This window comes from Astatotilapia calliptera, chromosome 3 (assembly GCF_900246225.1).
Source record: "Astatotilapia calliptera chromosome 3, fAstCal1.2, whole genome shotgun sequence".
Lineage (NCBI taxonomy): Eukaryota > Metazoa > Chordata > Actinopteri > Cichliformes > Cichlidae > Astatotilapia > Astatotilapia calliptera.
In genome coordinates this window covers 22,381,815-22,404,799 of record NC_039304.1, presented here as the reverse complement: position 1 = coordinate 22,404,799, position 22,985 = coordinate 22,381,815, and the positions used below count along the sequence as shown (strand labels likewise).

General features: G+C 38.2%; 1 protein-coding gene across 4 annotated transcripts in view; it reads right to left on the bottom strand.

Annotated features, from left to right (window-relative positions):
* Positions 1-22,985, bottom strand: part of LOC113018950 (sialoadhesin-like) — a 105,292-nt gene that overhangs the window by 49,460 nt on the left and 32,847 nt on the right. For 3 of the 4 annotated variants that reach the window (XM_026162411.1, XM_026162410.1, XM_026162408.1), the window contains exons 6-8: positions 1,280-1,561; positions 778-1,077; positions 129-389 (exon numbers count right to left, since the gene is read on the bottom strand). In XM_026162411.1, coding sequence (XP_026018196.1) covers positions 129-389; positions 778-1,077; positions 1,280-1,561 — 843 coding nt within the window. Of the gene's footprint in view, positions 1-128; positions 390-777; positions 1,078-1,279; positions 1,562-1,670; positions 1,950-2,432; positions 2,700-2,896; positions 3,162-22,985 lie in introns of those variants that run through there. The other variant, XM_026162409.1, reaches the window with a different exon arrangement.

Here is a 22,985-nt window from a genome sequence, read left to right as displayed (position 1 = left end):
CTGATCTTGTGTATTTAAAAACTGCTATTTCTCCAGATAAAATGACTTCACATACAGCAAAGCTGGGACAAATGTTCATGTGACGTCTAAATCATTCAAATCCAAGAAGTAAATGTATAATAACATACTCTGTACAGTGATGTTGACTGCACTGCTGAACTCTCCTGATCCAGACTCACACCAGTACACTGCAGTATCTGACTTTGATGTGTTGATGTCACATGTGGATCCAGTCATTCTCCTACAGTCAGAGTACAGTCGGCCGTCCTCAGAGAACTTCCTCACTCTCCACTCAGTGAAGTTTCCCTCACAGGTCAGTGAGACAGAGTCAGAGGTGAAGTGTTGCACTCTGTCAGGACTCACTGTGAGAGACGCTGCTGAATGAACATCTGGAAACAACAAAGCTCACAGATGTTAGCATTCAAAATATCACAGTGAAAATATTCTTTGTTTATCAAAATCTTATGTAAAAAAAATAACAAGCATAAATAATAAAATGAGTTTAAACATCCAAATTAAAAATACTTATTGCAAAGAGAAAACATTTAAAATGTAATATGCGCTGTTTTCATATTGTCACATTATGAAAGTGCAAAAATAATAAAAAGAAACAAAGAATTTCAGTTTGATCATAGAGAGATTTGGAAATATTCAATATACACAAACATTTAATTGTCATTATTGAATTTCAATGAGCTGAATTTTGGTGAAAAATTGGTGAACAAAAGTTAAGAAATAAAATTGGTTTATTGAGAGGATAAACAGAATCAAACTGACCTGCAGACCAGACAAACTTTGGTCGACTGTGATCAGTGTGATACTCTGGGTCTCCTCTTCCAGCTCTGCACACATATCCTGCTGTGTGTGTCTGTCCATGAATGATGTAGGAGTCCTGTGCAGTCCCATTGCCATCAGGTAGCAGCTCATAACTGGAGGATTTCTCTGATAGATCAGGAACAGCTTTATACCAGTAGAAGCTCCATCCTGCAGACGGATGTTCAACCTCACAGTTCAGAGTTACTGAGGCTCCAGGACTCAGCCATGATGGAGACACAGTGAGGACAGGACGGGGTTCATCTGTTCAACAAAGATTTGCTCTCAATCTTTCGTCTCTTAACTCTGAATTCAATGTCACTAAAATGTTGACTCACAAATATTTATGATGAACTTTCAGAGTGAGACTATCTAAACATGTCAAATATCTCAACATGTACTAATAAAAACACATTTTTACAAACTGTTTCTATTTCCAGGTTAAATGAACTATGACTCTACTTACTGTCAGAAACTGTCAGTGTGACTGAATCACTCCACTCTGTTGTTTCATGCTGTGAACTTTTCATTCTGCCCTTACAGCGATAGTTTCCACTGTTGGATGATGAAGCAGATCTAATCCTGTATTCATTTTGATTTGGAGCTTTTATCATGCTGTTTGTTTCCCACTCATAATCCCACTCAGTGTCTCCTCCATGGATCTCACATCTGACAGTGATCGTCTCTCCTCTGTATATCTCAGACCAGTTTGGATACAGAGTCACAACAGGCCTGTTTGAGGCTGTTACTGTTCAAGAAAGTACAATAAAAACACATGAATGTCAAAAATTTTAATGCCTTTTGTTCTTCATCTTCCTCCTTAATCAGGAATTTATCTGACTTCATGTTAAACTGACCAGCTTTCCCAATCCTGACTGACTGGCTGTCCTCTGTGTAGTAAACTGGGTTTCCTCTTCCTCCTCTGCACCTGTAGAGTCCTTCCTGTGAGACACTGATTTGTCCATTTGAGTGGAAAACTGCATCTTGTGTGGTCAGGGCTTCAGAGGATTTCTCATCTCTGTACCAGTAGTATTTCCATCCAGATGATGATGATGGGTTCACAGAGCAGGTCAGGGTCACACTGCCCCCTACTGGAACAGCTGTGTTATCAGCTCTCAGTTTGGCCTTTGGTTTATCTGCAGTTCAGTTTAGAGAAAGAACAAAAGTCAATGACTGAATCAAACCAGTTGAAATAACTTGGTGGAAATATGGAAATAATAAATATCACATAACTTTAATGGTGAAGCTGCAACAAACTGTACAACTATCACACAAACACAACACTAATCTTTCATATTTAATTTGCTGCATTTCTAAGTTAAAAACACACATGAGGAACAATCAGTGGATTTAATGTTTCTTAGTGGATGTGGTGGAGCAGATGAGACAGATCCAGCATTTGTTCTGCATTTCATCTTTCATGTATTAGAGCTGCACAGCAGAGAAGTTACTCTCATATGTTTTGTTCTCTTCACTGTGAATAAAAAGCTGCTGTTCAGGTTTTTGTTGTTGGAATAAAAACTAAACATTTTACTGACCAACATGAAAGACAGTTATAAAGCTGTAAGAAAGAAGAAGTGCTTTTTCCTTATTTAGATACTCTGGATGAAAGATCTTACATGACACAGTCAGTGTGATGATATCACTCCACTCTGAGAAGAAATAGTCCCTCCTGCCCCGGCAGCTGTATCCTCCACTGTCAGACTCAGTAGCTCTGATGATTCTGTATTCATTGGATGTTGGAGGTGTGTTTAACTTGGCTGCTCTCCATTCATACGTCCACTGAGCTCCTTCACCTCCCTGAATCTCACATCTGACAGTGACTGTCTCACCGCTGTATATCTGAGTCCAGGATGGCTGCAGGGTCACAGTGGGCTTACTGGGAACTGTTCACAGAAAAATATCCAGTTAGACACAAATAGAAACATGAAGATAAAAAAATAAGACGGAATAAATTCTTCTATTTGTCAGGAGGTGTCTCTCATTTCAGGGTTAATAAACTCACAGTTGTTGAATGAAATTGTTAGCACAGAACACAAAATGACATCTCTCAGTTTGGCAGAAATACAATTATTAAACTCACGAGTTTCTATAACTGTGACGTCACTGCTGTCCTCTGTGTAGTAAACTGGATCTCCTCTCCCTCCTCTGCAGTGGTACAGACCTCCTTGTGAGACATGAATAACTGTTTTTCCTTCATTTCCTCTCATGAGCTGAGCTTTAGAAGAGACTGAATCACGTCTGAACCAGTCAAACTTCCAGCCAGCAGAGCCCTCCACAGAGCAGCTCAGTGTCACACTGCCCCCTGCTGGTATGACTGAACGTTGTGCTGTCAGTGTGGCTCTGGGTTTACTTGCTGTATAAGATACAGAAAAAGTTAATCATTAAATTGTTGGTTGTCTAAGGAAGAAATTTCTTACAGCACCGATTTTGTGTTAAACATTGACCAATTTAGAAAACAATGTGTAATTTTTCTGCATGTGAGACTTCGACTGCCTAAAAAAGTTTTTTGTTTTTTTTTCAAATCAAAAATAGTTTGAATGCCTCATCTCTGTTTTCTGTTCATTACTGTTTTAATAGTTACAGTGCCGTGAACAACTTCTTTACTTTCTGTCGGAGTGGGAGGAGAGTGTTTGAAAGAGAAGTATGTGTGTGTTTTTAAAGTCGTCTTACTACAAATATTATTAAAAAGTTATTTGAAAAAATCAAGTTCACACACAAAAGCTGACTGGAAGTTATTTTCTATCATTTAACATTTCATTTTAAATGTTGTACACAGCTACTACAACAGCAAAACAAAATGTTAAGCTGATGTTCATCACTTTCATGTATTTGTACAATTTTTAAAATTATAGCACATTATTTGTTTTAATTCTTTTAATTATGCAGAGATGGGTGAACTGTTAACTGTTAGTGATCTGAGCCCAGCAGTAAAACTGGGACATCTGAGCTTCTGTTGTTTACCTGTGTTTGTTTGTTTTGTTTTGTTTTTAAATAAAGCGAGTGTAAAACAGCTGAATCACAATCAGAAACTTATTTTTAAATAATCAACATAAACACACTTTTCTCCACAAAGTCGTTATCTGTACAAATGAGACTTTTTCAGGAAGAAGTTGGAATGAGTCTGATTTGCTTTCATAAAATCACTTTGAGGTTAACATGCAAATCAATGAGTTCAATAGAAATAAAATCAAAAACCTTTCTATCAAACTCACAGGTTATCTCAATGGTGACATCATCACTTCTGTAAGTGTAGTAAACTGGGTTTCCTCTTGTTCCTCTGCAGCGGTAGATTCCTCCTTGAGATACTCTGATATCTCTGTTTTGTTGATCTCTGATTTGACCTTCATATGTTCTTTGGGTTCCTCTGAACCACTCATATTTCCATCCATCAGAGCTCTGCACAGAGCAGGTCAGTGTCACACTGCCCCCTACTGGTATGATTGTTGTTCCTGCTGTCAGTGTGGCCCTGGGTTTATCTGCTGTTATGAAAAAGAAGAGAACAAAATGCACACCTGATACAATATAAATGTAGAAAAGGTTTAAAAAAAATCCTTTTTTTAAATCGCCCCCAATGAAATCTACAAATGTCTTCATTATATATATTTTTTCCTACAGTTTAAGTCACTTTAAATTTCTCTGATTTCTGTCTCAACATGGTGACAGAGCTGCAGTAATTCAGGTTGTAGATCTCTAAATAAGCACAGTATGAATGTTTGTTCATACTGTTCATACATACTCAGGCCTGAAGAAGTCACACTGAATGTAAACTAATGCAGTTAAAGGAAACACACACACACACACACACACACACACACACACACACACACACACACACACACACACATTTAGACAACAGAAACATTGTCACCTTAAATTATATGGATCTTTTGATGTTTCTTTTTTCATAAATTTAAATTAAGTTTCATCCACAGTTATTCTTGTTATACAGTAAAACATGCACATGTTGTAATGACATAATGTCTGAGTATTTTGGTTGCAGTGTGTACTGTGAACAAAGTTAGGTAAAATGCAAGGATCTTTGTTAAAGTTCCAACACATAAGAAATACAATACTTTCAATGAAACATTTATTAAACACATATTTTTTATAATTCAGATGAGTATTTTATCAGGAATCATCACATTATTAATCACTGAGGACTTACCTAATACAGTTATAACGACAGTATTACTGTTCTTTGTATAATGTGACTCCTTCCTGCTACCAGAACACTGATATTCACCACTGTGGCCTGTTGAGCTAATTTCTAATCTGTAGTCTTTGTTCTCACTGTAGGCGGCATACTGTCGACCATCCTTCTTGATTTTGTAATACCAGTCAGTGTCTTCTCCTTCATTCATTTGACACTTGAAGGTAACAAACTCTCCAATGAAATAACTGGACGAGCTGGGTTCAATAGTTAGCACAGCACCTAGAAACCAACACAAACAATCAGACAACAGCCAATCTGAAACACTTTATGCTCAAGGCAGAATGTTGGTTGATTATTAATACTTTATTTATGTAGAGTCATACAGGTTGAGAATAATCTTTGCTAAATAAAAAGGAAGAAATAGAAAAAGTGAAAACTGTTCAGTCACCTTGAGCGTGTCCACTGCAGACGAGCGTACAGAGCACTACAATAAAGACAGAAACTTCAGACATTATCAAACTAAAGACACTCAAATCATGTGAGTGTTTTGTTGATGTTAGATTTGAAATGTAACATAAATAAAACACTGTTGGTAATGATGTCTCATTTCTTGATCAATGGTGAGTTAATGACCTTCTTAAGGAACAATCCCACCAGGGTTTAAAGTGCAGTCGCTTTCTTACCAAGCGCCTTAAAACACTTGGAGATTTACATCTACTATGATCTGAGTCAGTGCACTAAAATAGAATCCAGTCTACAAACAAACATGGTGATAACAAAACATTAGTGTCCTAATAACGGTACAGTCCATCCTCTTTGGGCAACAGGTGAACGACTGGCTTCCAACAGGGAAATGAGCTCCCCAGTATTTCCTTTATGTATTTGACTTTTCAGTACTTATCTCAAAATGTATTTTTGAGATCAATGACATCTCAAAAAGTGATGTCATTGACAAATTGCAATGGGTCACTTCTCTCATCAAGAATTTCTCTAGAAGGTGATATATAATATAAGGTGGAAATAATTCACTTGTCTTCAACAGCAAACACCATTAAGCTGAAGTTAAACCTGCCTACTGGGCGTTTAAAAAAAATCTCTATTTATGGCTGGACGAGCTCTAATCTTCCTTTAGGAAGCAAGTTTCATTTAGTAAGGAGTAGGGTCAGTGTAGTACTCTTTTATACCTTGACTAAGGAAGCAGTTTACTGTTAGTCTGCATTAAAAGGCTGTTTAAATCTAGCACTGGCTTTAATCACTGCCGTTAAATATTTAATCAGTGTCTTCTATGATTGGTTACATTTTATATTAGGATGTCAAAAGCATCAAATTATCACTGATGGAGAAACAAACCTTTGTTAGATAAACTAAACCAGCTCCACTCTGATCTGAGTCAGTGCACTAAAATCTAATCCAGTCTACAAACAACCATGTTGGTAACAAACATGAGAGTCCTCTGATCACATGACCTGCAATGGTACAAATGACTGATGCTCTGTTCTTCTTACTAAAACATGTTTATGGATCAGTATGAATCAAACAATAGGAGTCAGTGATGTACTCACAGAATAGGCCCAGCTCACAGAGCAAAGTGGCTCCCATCCTCACATCCAGCAGTGACACGTCTGAAAACTTCTACAACTTTCTGTAAAGAGAGAGAGTGAAGCAGCAGCACAGCAGATACCAAAGAGCTGAGAAGGAAACAAAGAGGTTTTAAAACTTCCCTCTGCTTCCTTCCTTTTACACAGAAATAACAACTTAACAAGATCTGACCCAATTTTTATGAAAAAGGCCTTTAATAAAAAGACTAAACTGACCAATAACAGACAGATTCTGTATATTTTCATATATTTTATTTTATTATTTTTTACTATTTAATTTGTAAAAATGTGTATACACACACACACACACACACACACACACACACACACACACACACACACACTATTATATATTGTACATATATTTATTAGTTTCAGGTTGGCCATTCTTGTATTTTGCTCGTTTGTGTTGTTGTGTTTTGCACATCTCTGTTGCTTGTGGGGCTCGCACACAAGAATTTCACTCACATGTGCTGTGCCAGTGTGCCTGCACATGTGATGTGACAATAAAAGTGATTTGATTTGATTTGAGACAGTAAGTTTCATTTCACATATGTGAGCTGACTGAAGGTTAAAGAGGAAATGAGGAGAACAAAAGTCCAAGACTTGTTTTAAGTGTGAAAAACATTTATTTTATTTAAATATTGTTAACATAAAATAATAATACTAATAATTCTCATATTTTTTTTTCAGTGAGAACATCTGCAGTAAAAACAGATGATAATAACTCATTTGGAAGGTTAAATATTTGGATACAGCACAGCCACAAACACAGCAGTTATATGAATGTTGTAAGTGGTGAAACAGGAAGAATGTAGTTTTAACATTTGTGCTTTAAACCATGTTTAGTTTAGTTTAGTTTAGTTTAGTTTAGTTTAGTTTAGTTTAGTTTAGTTTAGTTTAGTTTAGTTTCCTGATCTATGTCTGTTTTAAGATTTAACACTGCAGCAAAGTTTTACAGAGAATAGTCACAAGAGAAAATAACCAGTGAGCAGCAGTTCACTGGGTGAAAATAACTCAATGTTAGAGGAGAATGGCCAGACCACTCATTGCAACCGAGATATGCAGAACAGTGTCTTTGAATGCACAACATGAAGTAAATGTCATATAGCAGCAGATGACCACACCAGCTGCCATGCCTGTCAGCTAAGAACAGGAAACTGAGGCTATAATTCAAAACCAAAACCTGACAACATGAGTTTGTAAAAACATTGTCTGATCTGATGAGTCTCAGTTTTTGCTGCGACATTCAGATGGTAGGGTCAGAATTTGGCATAACATCATGAAAGCATGGATCCATTGTATCAGAAATTAGGCTGACTGATACTAAGTGTCTTTTACAGAGAACAGATGCAAGAGTGTTTGATCATGTAAATCAAATTTATTTCACTTTCATCTGCAAATAAAGTTATGTCCATGTTTCCTTTTTTAGGCTGTGGGACTGTAACCTTTAAAGTTTAAATTGATCCAGTTTAAAGTTTCAGAGCCTCAGAAATCAACAGCTGCACTGGGAGCGCACTCAACAATAAAACAATTAATGGGAATAAAAATGTTTGATTCATCGCTCTGTGCTCTACATCTTCAGGTTAATGAGTTTCTACAGCATTCATATCTTATGTTTGATATCATTTACAGATTTTTAACCACTATTTAACAATATCTCTGCAGCAGGTGGCACTATGTGTCCCTCCAAACTATCAAAGCGCAGCTGATTCACAGAAGCAGGATTCAGCTTCGAGAGCAGAGTCCTGCAAATGTGTCGACTGTGTAGACTTTTCATTGGGAGGGACTTTCACCCACCCAACACATGCTTCGTGCATCCTCTAAGGTCCTGACTGCACACTGTTTGAAGTTGATGATGTCAGCGTCTGCTGAATGTTCATTGGTTGGCAAGTGTAGCGAAATACAGCAGGAAAGGAAGAAGCACAAAAAACACTTCAAAGGTCAACAATGCACACATGAGATAGCGTAAATCTGACATGCGATGTGCCTCAGCTGGAGGAAGCCAAGACAACACTATGGATATCAACACTGATGCAAATGAGTATCTTCATTCTGTTTTAGTATTGATTAATAACAACACAGGGTAGATATCTAACCCTACTCTAGACTCTAGTCTCTATGATAATAAAACTACTCTGATATTTTCTGTCTCTGACATTTCACTGCAGATGTTTGAGTTTCTAAACTCTGATTGTCTTTTGTTAACATTAAAAAGTAAAAATAAAAGTCTAATTATTTATTGAGCATCAAAAAGGAGAGAAAAATAACCATGTCTCACCATCAGCATTAACGTAGAAGAGAGTAATGAAGTAAAGATCAAACATCATTAGGATCAAACTGACAGAAAATCAAACAAAACAAACTAAATTAGGACATTAGTTTTAAGAGTTTAAGAGTATTTTTCTGTCTCTGTGCATAAAAAGTATGTTTGAGACATGAGAAAACATTTTTAAACTTATAGTTATAAAAGTTTAATTTAAAATGTATTAATATATGACCTTAAAGACAATAGCAATGAGTCAAGTGCAACAAGCAGCGATGTATCCAACACGATACTCAGACTAAACTGAACCAAGGAACCAGCCAACATTTGTCTGTAACTTTCATAAACATCACAAATATGCTTTGTTCAAACTCTCACATAAACACTTCAAACCAGTGATACACTCTAATTCTCACACATGAGAAACACTTTCATTAATCAGTGCCATTCAAACAATGTCACAAATGTACTTACACAATAACCCCGTCATGCAGAGCAAAGAGTGCCCCATCCTCACATCCAGCCCTGCTGCACTCTGATCCTCAGCTGATCTCAAACACTTTGACTTTACATCAATAATAAAAAGAGAAGCTGCATTTAATACAGATAAGACCAGAGTGTTTCTTCTGACTGTGGCCTCTCTGTGCTTCCTTTCCTTTTATACAAACCTCAAACAGCTCCTGTAGCTTTGACCACAGCAGTTGTGTGACGTGTTCACATTTCCTGTCCACTGCAAACATGCAGGCTTGCTTCTTGTGTTTGCTTCTTACCTTCTGTTGTTTCAGGTCAGGTGACATATTTTACCAGCTCATAATTATGCTTTATTCTCAGAGACTTTTATGTGATTTGTGCAGTGTCCTGTCATATGTACATGCAGTGAGGTGTTGGACCTCTACACTTCATAAACACACTAAATAACACAGAAGATCTCTCTGTCCCTCGCTCTGCATCCTGTTATGTCATTTTTTCCCAAACTCCCGTTTCTGCTTCCATGTCTGTTTCTTCCCTGGTCTGAGTCTCAGGTCTGTGTTTCTTAGTCTGCACGTTTCCTGTTTTATTTTGACAGTATCACGTTCTGTGTTTAGTTTTGCTTACAGCTGTGTTTCCACTTCCCTCATCACGCTCATGTGGTGTGAGTTTTCATTCATTCATTGGCAGGTCATCTTTTCACCATGAGCCATGTTTCTGTTCATCACGAGTCACGTCTCAGGTATTCATGTCATTCATGTTGGTGACACTTAAGTTTCATGTTCACTGTGTCTAGTGTTAGTTCCCTCCAGTTTAGTTTGCTGTTAACATCGTCCTAGTTTCCTTTCATTCTTCATTTATATTGTTGGTCCAACCTAAAGTAAACGTCTCAGTTTTTGTTCATTCCTGTCTCAAACATCTGCTCTTACTCTTACACCACACACTGGCCACCCAGCCGTGACAAAAAACTTTACACTGTTGTGTATTTTAAACTCTTTGAATGAGCCATGATTATGTTTGAACACTGATTAGTCACAACAACAAGCATCATACTGCACTACTATCATACCTGCATTGCTCTAACTTGCCAAGAACCAACACAAATCCTGTGTTTCCTGTCTTTTTCTGCAACTCGGGAGTGACGCCACGCCCGATTTCCAACTTCCAAGTTCGGAGGTATCTGGAATGCAGCACAATGACCCACTTTTCACACCTTGTCTCATGTCATGACACACATAATTAATAGTGGATTCATGACCCTCTTAAGGGACAACTCCCACTATGGTTGTCTGTCTGGGTTCTCTCTGGGTACTCTGGCTTCCTCCCACAGTCCAAAGTCATATATTATTATGTTAACTGGTGATTCAGGTTGTTGCCTGCAGGTGTGAATGTGAACATGAATGGTTGTCTGTCTCTCCATAACCTGTTATCTTTCATATTATGACAGCTACTATAGGCTCCACCCACATTGAGTCCAAAAGGACAGAACAGTGAATACTTTAAAGTGCGGTTACGTTGTGATTGGCTAGTCCCTCCACACGAGCATGTAGTGTGTCTCAGTTTGTCACTCAGGCTATTGTATTAATCATAGTAAAAGCATGAAAACTCAGCCACCATCCTTCATTCTTTCAAACACTTTCTTACAAAGGTTATGATTAAGGTTTGTTGCAGTATCATCTACACAAACTCACCAACATGTTCATGACCAAGTCTTTTAGATTCTTTCACAGCAGGTGTGTTTTTTTCATCCCACCACTTTTCTTTTAGAAAGATAAAATATATTAAGATGTAACTTCCTGTTTTTAGCTTATTTTCAGGTTATATGTAAAAGTTAAGTGCAGAAGTTTCAGTACTTATCAATATTTTAATATTGTAATGCTTCAAGATATAAAGTCTAAAAAGGCCTAAAAACGTGTGGACTCTGTGATACTGCAGAGTCCAGCAGACAGTTTGGAGTCAAACACTGACGTCATCATCACAGGTGTAGGAACCATTTCTGTAACAGCAGCCAAACAGACACATTAGTATCAGTAAGTATAGATGATTTACTGGCTCCTCTGTTGGTTACAAAGCAGTGATTATACTTTGGAGTTTTGTGTTATACTGTGAGGAACTGGCCTGTTTGGAAGTTGCAGTAAGAAGAAAAACATGTCTGTATATGATGTTGTGGACAGAGAGAGTGATGGATGATTTTATTTATCTCAGAGATAAATGAACATTTACAGCACGTCCATGCAGAGACTCTTAAAGACATGAGCGTGAGAAACAAGCTTTTCACCGTTTCTCTTGATGCCCACATGCTTTATTTATTCTTTAGTCCAGCATGTGTCATCACCACAATAAAGCTACTTTTAACCTGTTTTCACACATTGTCATACCTGCAAATTTCCACTCTGCTGTGTTGAAAGATGAACGTTAGAATTCAGGCTGAAACCACAGGCTGCACTTCCTCTTTTCTTCGAGGCCCAGACAGAAATTTTGTGGTGTCTGATTTTCAGCAGATAAAAATAAACCAAAAACAGTCTTTTACACACATGCAGTCATCACAGTCTGTTCGGAGGGGGGTGGGGGATATTAAAGGGTGACCTGAACCACTAGACATGTCATATGTAGCCATTTGTCAATTACTATTATTCTGAAACATCATCACTCCCCTCTTTCTTCTTTGTGTGTGTGTGTGTGTGTGTGTGTGTGTGTGTGTGTGTGTGTGTGTGTGTGTGTGTGTGTGTGTGTGTGTGTGTGTGTGTGTATGAAGATTTGTGAAGTTGTGCCTTTAATCTTCATAATATCAAAACCCCTGAAACACCAGCAAAGTGCACCATGGTGAGACTCAGAATCAAAACATTACAGCAAAGCTGAATACACTAGTGTAGATAACACCTGTCAGTGTGGTAAATTGTGCTTAGAGAGCATCTGCATCCCATAAGACCAAGAAGCCAAGAGCAGGGCTGTGCAGAGAGGTTTAAAGGGGCGGGTGCTCAAAGTTAAAAAGGGGCACATTGAACCAGGCTGAATAACAACAACACACATTCATCAAAAATCTAATATGGGCAACAAGGCAAAGCAAACGTAGCCGATGCTTTACCTGATGGGTACAATGTTGCTGTTGAGGGGTTGCTGTGGATAGTGCTGGAGGGCAGGGCTGTGTTGATCTGAGACTGTAGACATTAAAAACTCCACAGGAGAGATGGTAGCTGATTAAACAAGTGTCATGAGATAATAACTAAATGCAAAGATTGGTGACAGCGCTTGAAACCATGAGGACACAAAAAACTGTGAGAAATAATTTAGGCTCTGCCTGTGAATCACTCTTTGCTTCTCTTCTTCCTTCCATCCCATCATTTCATATATCACTCTCCACTTGCTATGTGAGAACAAGGCACAACTTGCTATTGCAATAAACTATAATCTAATTATCCACACCTAACAACTCTTGCACTTAATCTATAATAAAATGATGACAGAAAAATGTTATAGCCCTGCCTTTAGTAGCCTCACACAGCTCCTGCTGTTTCCTCCTCATGTCCTTACCAGGCATGTCTGGACAATGTTATATCATGAGTAATATTTTTTTTTTAAATCCATCTAAATAAAACACACACATGCACGCACACACAGGGACATTTTAGACCTTCTTCAGAATACTGTATATACTATGGGCATCATGGTGATGATCCAGAATCCTTACATTATTATTTATTACTAGAGCTACAATAATAAAGCAATGAGGAGGGGGAAGTAATAAATATGAAATAATGTCATTAATATTATCATTATTTAAGCAGCGGAGGCATGTGTTCCATTTGTTTCACTATCCACTCTGTGCAGGGCAAAGCTTATTTTTACTGCTGTAAAATCCAAATTTTGTCTTATTTAAAATATAAATCTAATATAATCTGCTTCTTAATGTATGTTCTTTAAAATACAGCGTGTATTTTTAATATATTATAATTATAATAATGCATAATTATGTGGACATGCATATTAGATCGTTTTTTAGTGAAATATAATCCCCCCAGAAAGGCAGGAAAAGCCCGGAAACTTACTTTAAAACTAAATATGTTTCTAAATACTTTAAAACTAAATATGTTCCCTAAAACGGTGACAGAGCTACAGACCCATGACAGCCTTACACAGGTAGCCAGCAGCTGTGACCAGCACTACTTGTGTAGTTAATAAAAGGACACGTAATGTTTGTCACGCTGTTGCACACACAGCACGCTCGTTTGTTTCAGTTCGTCAGTTACAACAAGACATCTTACCAACGTGTACATAATAAGCTAATACTCCTGGGTGCTACACACTACAGTGTGCGCTGTACACCTACTTACTGGTTGTGTCGCATCAGTCTGTGTCTCTGAGTTAACTTGTGTTTCTCCTACAGCTCCGGACCGGAAAAAATGCGCGTGCTCTTTGTGAGCTCGTTCCCGGCTCGTAACCAGCGCGTTCTGCCGTCAAGGGCGATCAGTGATTAAATGTGATCATGTGACTGATGCAAGCCAGATCCTTTTATTTAGCAAAACTGTGATCAATAGTTAAATATTATTGTTGAGGGGCACAGACAGGACTCCGCACGCACACACACATAAAAAAAATATATATCTATATTTTTTTTAAAAAGCTGCCTCAACAAAAGGGCACTTTGGGCACCCATCAGGAACGGGGCGGGTGCTCAAGCCCCTCTACCACACACCCCCCCCCTCTGCACGTGCCTGGCCAAGAGCACCAGCATGCTGTGTGAGAAACATGGATGAAAGTCAGAACACCTCTGGCGTCTTGCCCACAGTCTTGTGGGTTCATGTGGCTAGTGGGTCCTCTCTGTGGCTGACTGGCAGTTAACCCAGTGAGTGAGATTCTCCTGCTGCTCCGACCATATCGCTTTGCTGTACTGAAGGACAGTGCTGCAGCCATGTAGCTCTGCTCATCTCACATGTGGCCTTCTCAGGACTATGGAGGTTGTGGCGGGGCGTGGCTTGCAGTGCCGTGCAGGGAAGGCGGATGCACCTACACGGCATCCACAATCATGCCCCGCTGACTGAAGTATTGCACTGGGTCCTGTGATTGGGGTTGTTGTTGATATGTGTGCTAAATTTGTCCACCCCTACAAACAGTCGCGTGTTAGAGAGCACAGCTCATGCAGTGAAAACCATGTGTGCTGTCCATGGTGCTGAAATAATAACAGTATAATGAATTTAACATTACTATTTATTAGTCGTGTTCAATAATACAAGATTTGGTATCAATCTGATACCAAGTAAATACAGGGCCTGTATCGCTGATACTTATATTAGTACCAATACTTTTTAATAATTAAGGTACATGATCATTGTCACTAGTTCTGAGTCTGACATGGGAAATATGGGACAAGGAACTATATCTGTATATCCACACTGACACTTAACTTTATTTACCATGAGCCCACCCGCTGGTGGGCTCATGGTAAATAAAGTTAAAGTTTTTTTTTTCTTCAAACCTCTTCCACCCACTTGATTAGCAGTGGTTGATGAAAGCTGCAAATTTACGGAGCCCCGCAAGGGACAAAAAGAGAAAAAAAATTAAGATGAACTAAGATGAACTTTTGTGAGATCTTACTAACTAACATCACACTCATTCATAGCATGCATAGATGGTTCAGAGAGCAACTTAGGGGTTAGTATCTTACCCAAGGATACTTGGCATGCAGACTGGGGGAGCCAAGGATCGAACTGATCAGTAGATGACCTGCTCTTCCTCCTGAGCTACAGCCACCCCCTGTTCTTCTGAGGAAAGAAATGCTGGCAGCTCTGCTCTGTGTGGCAGGTTAAATATATTGGCAATGTTGAGGTCTTATTGAGTCAGTAGAGGGCGCTCTGGTGCCGTTGTGAATTCAACAGACAGCCTGCAGCAGACTGTGCATGTGCAGCACAGCAGTAAATAAAAAAGCTTCCCAGATTTGGCTACATCTGTGACTTCAGTAACACTTTAAATACCAGTGAGCATTAGTGATGTATAAGCAAATATTTCCTTAATCTCTCATAAAGCTTTTCTCCTCCATTACTACACTTTAGTGTGTAATTTATAAACACGGGCAACCACATTGTTCTTTATTAAAAATATGTATGTTATATGCTTAAGTAATGTCTGATGTTATAAATGATGATGTAATGATTTTTAAATAAAGTATTACATGAAGTACAAACCTATTACTGTGGTTCATGGGGTCATTTTGAATTACCATTTGGACAACAGAAAATGTTATAGACTAAATTTAACATTACAGTCTCCTGTAGTGGAAGCTGCTGTTAACCTCTTGTTGTTAGTTTGGGATGAATCTTACACACTGAACCAAAATCAACATAAAACATTCAAATGTAAAAAGAATTTACTCTCTACCTTCTAACTATACACGTAGAAAATTATAAATTAGGAAAAAAAAAACAGAAAAAAATACATGAAACATATTTATTGCATTTAAATTCATACAGTACCGATCATATCATTTGTATCAATTTAGACCAATAAAGATATTTGTTGTTGCCCATACCATTACGTCCTAATGTGAGTCGTCCTATCAGATACTAAAGATCACGTTTCAAACTTTCTTCTCACTGCTCTTGAAAAAGTCTTTAACAAAAGTTTTAAGAATGAATATAAGAAATACCTGACTATAAACAGAACTCAAATCTGAATATACCTCCATTTACTTTTTGCTATAAGTAAGTATATGATATTATGATGTAATATTGTAACTGTACATAAAGCTGAGCATGTCTGATATTTGGGCAGCAGAGGAGCAAGAGTGGCTTCATAAAAAGCTTCTTCTTGGCTTTGCTGCTACAGCTCTCCTCACTGACCTGTAAGACAAGCACAAAAAGACAAAGTGATTTCCAACATGTAAAGATATTATGAGCTGAAGACATTTAATAATGTGAAGAATAAACCAGCCTGCATGGCAGCAGAATTACTGAGAGAGAGTAAAAACATGAGAGAAACTGTTTAGTTTGGTGACATATAGATGGACAATACCATACTGTACAATAACAACATCATTCTGTATATGAAGCAGACAAACTTACCCTAAACTCTGAACGGCCCTCGATGTGTATAAGATCGGTTTAAGTGCTGACCAGGATGAACAGAGTCGTACACATGAGTTTCATTCTGGTTGAATCCATGATTTGTGGAGGAGCCCGGACTGTGACTCTCAGACTGGATCGACCTGAAACAGGAAATAAACACAATAAACTCAAAAGTAACTGATGTTTGTTTAAAATAATAATAAAAAGTATTTTACCAACCTGGTGAAGCAGGAACCTGTGAAAGAGACAAATGTTATGACACATGTTTGTCATGTGAATTGTTCGATCAGAATACATGTATATGTGTGAATAATTAAAGTGTGTGTAGTAAATAAACTCTGTAATACAGCATGAAAAGAAGAGGCTCTTACACTTGGACTGTCTGCAGCGATACAACAAGAGCAGGAGAATAATAATGAGAGAGACTCCACAAACCAGTCCAACCATCAACCACACAGGAGACGAAGAGCTGTCAGCTCCTGACACAGTTACTGTAACAACAAACAAAAATTAATTATTAATCAACTTTTTTATGTTTAATATTTCATAACATAACTTTATAAAAGATCCAGTTCATCTGTTTTCCTTGACTAGATTCTGAGTCAACCCCTGCTGTGTTTAAATGACTTGACCCTCCACAGTGAACACATCAACACGAGCCGAGTCTCTTAAAATGTCCTAACAAACTCACAGGTTTTGTTAATCTGAACTTCTTGGCTGTACTCTGTGTAGTAAACTGGGTTTCCTCTTCCTCCTCTGCACCTGTAGAGTCCTTCCTGTGAGACACTGATTTGTCCATTTGAGTGGAAAACTGCATCTTGTGTGGTCAGGGCTTCAGAGGATTTCTCATCTCTGTACCAGTAGTATTTCCATCCAGATGATGATGATGGGTTCACAGAGCAGGTCAGGGTCACACTGCCCCCTACTGGAACAGCTGTGTTATCAGCTCTCAGTTTGGCCTTTGGTTTATCTGCAGTTCAGATTAGACAAAGAAAAAACAAATAAATGACTCAATCTAAACAATTTAAACAACTAGATGGAAATGGTGAACATAAACAATAAACTGTAAACTAATTTAGATTGACACTGTGAAACTTTTTTATTTTCTTTGCTGTATATAAAAAGTAATTTGTCATGGTCTGTTGACTCTGTGTTTAGGTTTTTGATTCTTTAAGATTCTTTTATTTAGTGGTTTTTCATGGTTTTGCCTTTTCTATTTCTAGTTCCCTTTGTTATTCCTTAGCCCTTAGGTTTGTGACTGTGCCTCTCGTGTTCAGACATTACATAATTAAGGATGCATTAATAACCACCAGTGTTGGGGAGTAACGGAATACATGTACCACCGTTAGGTATTTAAAATACAAAATATAAGTAACTATATTCTGTTACAGTTACCGTTTAAAAAGGTGGTATTTAGAATACAGTTACTTTGTTGAAATAAATGGATTACATGGCGGTCTTTTCCTGTTTCATATTGTCACGGGTCAGGACTGTTTGGGTTTTGTTTGACTGCTATGTTGTGTTGTTCCAAGCGGCAAGGTTATGGTTGCCTTGGTTACAGGGTGATGCGCTCTCGCTGTAGTGATGGGATTTCCGACTCTTTTTAGAGAACTGGTTCTTTCGGCTCACTAAAAAGAGCCGACTCTTTCGGCGTTAACTGAATTTCCAAAACAGAGCTGCCTAGATCACTTAAATTACACAATTGAAAGCATATGTGTATTGTTTGTATATTTATACACAAGCACTCAAATATATTCAAATTATTTTAAAAAAATGTTCATTTACCTTTTACTTTTACACACCAAATCTGGTCGTTGGTACTTCTTGGCTTGTGTGGCCATTAGGTAACAAAAGCTCAACACTGCCCTTAGCATCGTGGAGCACTTCTGTTGTGTTTTGTACGTGCTTCTGAGTTTTTACGTGTTTTGGAATTTTTACATGCTTCGGGGTTTGTACGTGCTCTGTCTCTAACGGCCACCGTAAGTATACTTTTATTTATTCACTCCACATAAAATGTAATAAATAAATCATATAATACAAAAACCAACTATTTACATTTCAACTTTTAACTATTAAAATTTTTGCTTTTTCCTTTCCAAAACACTGCAAACCACAACACAATTAAATATAAATAAAAATATGAAAACAAAAAGAAGATGCATATTCTCTGTCATATAGGCCTGCATGAATAAACATTCTGATTTCTTTATCATCTGCAACTGAAAATAGTTGTGGATGACTACTATACCTTTCTAATTTGATGTTATTGTCCCTGGCTCTCTTTCCCTGCCGCTCTGTTCCTGTGCTACTGGGAGTGTAACTACTGCCCCTCCCCCTACTTCCCAGCAAAGCACAAGGCTCGCGTGCGGAGTGAAGCGGAAAAAAAGTGCGAGAGAGAGGGTGAGAGAAAGAAAAAAAAACCACGGCTCGCGATAAGGAGACGACTCGCGTCGTTCACTTCAAAGAGTCGGCTCTAAGAGCTGCTTCGTTCGCGACCGACACATCACTATCTTTCCTGGGTGACAGAGCACCTTTTTTTTGTTGTTGTTGTGCTAAGCTAATAGGCAGAGTGTTACAGGCATAGCCCTAAAGAATGTAGCCTCATGGACAGTGTAGTCCGTGCAGCAAGGAGAGTGGACTGCCATACCCGTTATGTGTCTGTGAGGGGGAGGAGGGAGAAAAAGGAGAGTGGAAAAGTACGAGTTGTCATCGAGCAGAGATGGGAGCTGGAAGCATGTAAATATAATAATAACCACTGCAGCCAAGAAGAGTGCCTGACGAGCCCGGTTGTAAGTAAGCTATTAAGACTCGACTGTACACTGTGTTCGTGTTTTCCTCCGAAACAATAAGTTCCGTTGGAGCAGTCTTTCAACGCCTCTCTCTGTCTCTCGCTAGCAAACTTGACCCAGACAACAAAGTAAAGCTATTTTTCGGCTACGAGCCCGACACAGAACCTGACATATAAGCCAGAGGTCCCTTTACTACGGTTTGGAGCTGCAGACCTTCAGTAATAGTAATAAATCACATTCATGTAGTTGTAAACAGCATGAATATATATTAAGTAATCCAAAGTATTCAGAATACGTTATTCTCATTGAGTAACGTAACGGAATATGTTACGAAATACATTTTTGGGGCATGTATTCTGTAATCTGTAGTGGAATACATTTTAAAAGTAACCTTCCCAACATTAATAACCACCACATGCAGGAGACTCTGACAGCACTGAGCAGCTCCTTCGGTGGCAGGCTGTGGCACCCACAATGTGGGACAGATGACAGATGTAGGTGTTTCCTTCCTGCTGCTGTCACACTCCACAACAAAGACTTTGCAGCTGACCAAACACACACATCCACACATGTGCAATAACACTAAGTACAATTCTCTTTCTCTGACAACATTGTATTTTACTCAGTTGTATATAGCATTTGTATTCTATTGTTTATAGTATTTTATTTTATTCTATTCTATTGTGTACGGTACAGTGGTCCCTCGCTATAACGCAGGTCAACTTTCACGCCCCTCTGTTTCGTGGATATTTTTTGTGCAGCTTTCATGCTTTTTTATTTTTATTTTTTATTTTCAGCGCATTGTGTTCTGCGTCCTGATTGCCTGTAGACCATTGTCAGTCAATCTCGTGCAATGTCTCCTGTACAGAATGCATTCAGCTTGTCAAATTTACATAAATCTTTGATTGCTAGCAGTGACTCTGAAGTGCTGTACTGTAGATTTGTAAGTTTTCTCCCCAACAAACACAACAATGTTCATGAAATGTTTTGTACCATCAAAGGCAACCTCAGTATGCTAGCCTCCTACTGTAGGTGAATGGTGGCGGTGAGGATAGTAGTCATATCAACAGTAATATTATTTTGATGTTTTTCTTTTGACTTCCTTCCCTCGATTCTCCTCCATCTGCTGCTTTGCCCTCAAGCTGGTGTGGCTCCAACCCTGAATATTTTCACTAAAGCTCCAAATCTGATTGGCTTTGTATTAAACCCAGTCATGTGTCTGTTTTATTTTAACAAATGGCAGTGCTTTATGAGATCACAGGCCAGAATGACTTATTCTTTCTGATAAAAATTGTAGATTTGCTGCTATTTGTTGGAAATTATCATTATTATTATTAGTAATAGTAGTAGTAGTATTTGTATTTCTGTTTATTTCTGTAATTATTGTCCTCTGGTGATGTAGCATCGGGGTAGTATTGCCGTCACTATACCAGGTGAAAGGTTCCACGGCTGGACTCCGAAACTCTGAATGTCACATCATTATTGTGTGTCCACTGTGTGGTTTCACCTCCTTCCTGCACCTCACATGTCAGAGTGATCGTCTCACCTCTGAATATCTGAGGCCAGTTGGGTTGTTGTTTTACAACAACTTTATTGGAAACTGTTTACACATATTAACAGTTGAGATACAAATAGAAACATGAAATCAACACAGAAAACTTAACATTGTATGTTTGATAATCATGAGTGAATGTATATTTCAAACTAAATGACTGAACTCACAGGTTATCGTAACAGTGACATCATCACTTCTATCACTGTAGTAAACTGGGTTTCCTCTTGTTCCTCTGCAGCTGTAGATTCCTCCTTGAGATACTCTGATATCTCTGTTTTGTTGACCTCTTATTGGAACTTCAAAGGTTGTTTGGGTTCGTCTGAACCACTCATATTTCCATCCATCAGAGCTCTGCACAAAGCAGGTCAGTGTCACACTGCCCCTACTGGTATGATTGTGGTTCCTGCTGTCAGTGTGGCCCTGGGTCTATATGCTGTTATGAAAAAGAAGAGAGGACAATGTACACCTGATCCATTATAAAGATTTAAAAAATCCTAAATTTTAAAAGATTTTTTTTTTTCATTTGACTCAAATTCCAACAAAACAAAATCTCCAAATGTTTTCATTATATTCTAAGGAGCTTGCAAAGAAAAGCGTCTGGACTTCTTTGAGTTGCTTGAAGACGTTTCACCTCTCATCCGAGAAGCTTCTTCAGTTCTAAGGTCAAATGGTGGAGAGTCCCAGATTTTAACCCCGGGGGAGTTTCCCCCCAAAGAGGGACAAAGAACCCCTGATGATCCTCTACCTAATCACATGAGCCAAGGTGTGAAAGCGGGTGTGGGTCACATTCAGCCAAGGTTTTGGGTGAGCTCATTGTGAAACCTGGCCCCACCCTATCATGTGATTTCCTGAGATCAGATGGCCCAGGATGTGAGTGGGCGTTAAGGTGTCTGGGAAGGGATCTCAAAACTGGATTATAGATCGCACACAGTTGGTGTCGTAAACCACCGCCTCTGTTCAAAGATGGTTGCTCACAAACCATCTGTCATGGTTTGAAAGAGGAGTGAAAGAAGCCATTTGGGGGGAAACTCCCACGGGGTTTAAATCTGGGACTCTCCAACATTTTACCCTAGAACTGAAGAAGCTTCTCGGATGAGAGGTGAAACTTCTTCAAGCAACCTAAAAAAGTCCAGACGCTTTTCTTTGCAAGCTCCTTAGACTACGATGACCTGGATGACTGAGAACCTTCACAGACATGTTTTCATTATATTGTTTTTTTCTTTCCTAGCAGTTTAAGACATTTCAAATGTTTGCCATTTTTCTGTCTCAACATGGTGACAGAGCTGCAGTAATTCAGGTTGTAGATCTCTAAATAAACACAGTATAAATGTTTGTCCAATCTCAGGCCTGAAGAAGTCACACTGGATGTAAACTAATGCAGTTCACTGTTGAAGGAAACACAATGATGGGTTCAGAGGGATCTGCCTAGTTTCAGGTTTAGACAACAGAAACATCATCACCCTAAATTTTATGAAGCTTTTGATGCTTCTTCTTCTCCTTATTTAAAATTAATTTAATCCACAGTTATTCTTGTTATACATTAAAATACACACGTTTAGTAATAATGAATGACAGTCTGTGAGTTTTGTAATACTGTGTATACTATGAGCAAAGTAACCAGTAAAATACAGAAGTTCTTGTTAAAGTTTCTAGTTTCAATGTATCAGAAAAAAACAAGTTTCAGTGACAATATTCATTAAATGTCAGAATTTTATGATTCAAATGATTTTCAACATGAATCATCACATTATTGGTCATTGAGGACTTACCTAATACAGTTATAGAGACAGTGTTACTGATCTTTGTATAATATGATCCCTTCATGCGACCAGAGCACTGATATTCACCACTGTGACTTGAATATTTAATTTCTAATGTGTACTCTTTGATTGTGCTGTAGCGGATTAATTCTCGACCATCCTTGTTGGTTTTGTATTCCCAGTCAGTGTCTTTTCCTTCATTCATGTCACATTTGAAGGTAACAAACTCTCCAATGAAAAAATTGGACCAGCTGGGTTCAATAGTTAGCACAGCATCTAGAATCCAACACAACCACAAAGTTAACAACCTGAAAAACATTTATGCACGACACAATCTGTGACAGTACGTTCATACACTGTTCATATACTGAATAATAAAAAATATAAAACACATGTGAACTGTAATTAAGATTTATGTAGTATTTTAAGATGAATATTTAACAAATAAATTAAATAAAAGTGAAAACCTCTCAGTCACCTTGAGCGTGTCCAGTGCAGAGGAGCGTACATAGCACTACAATA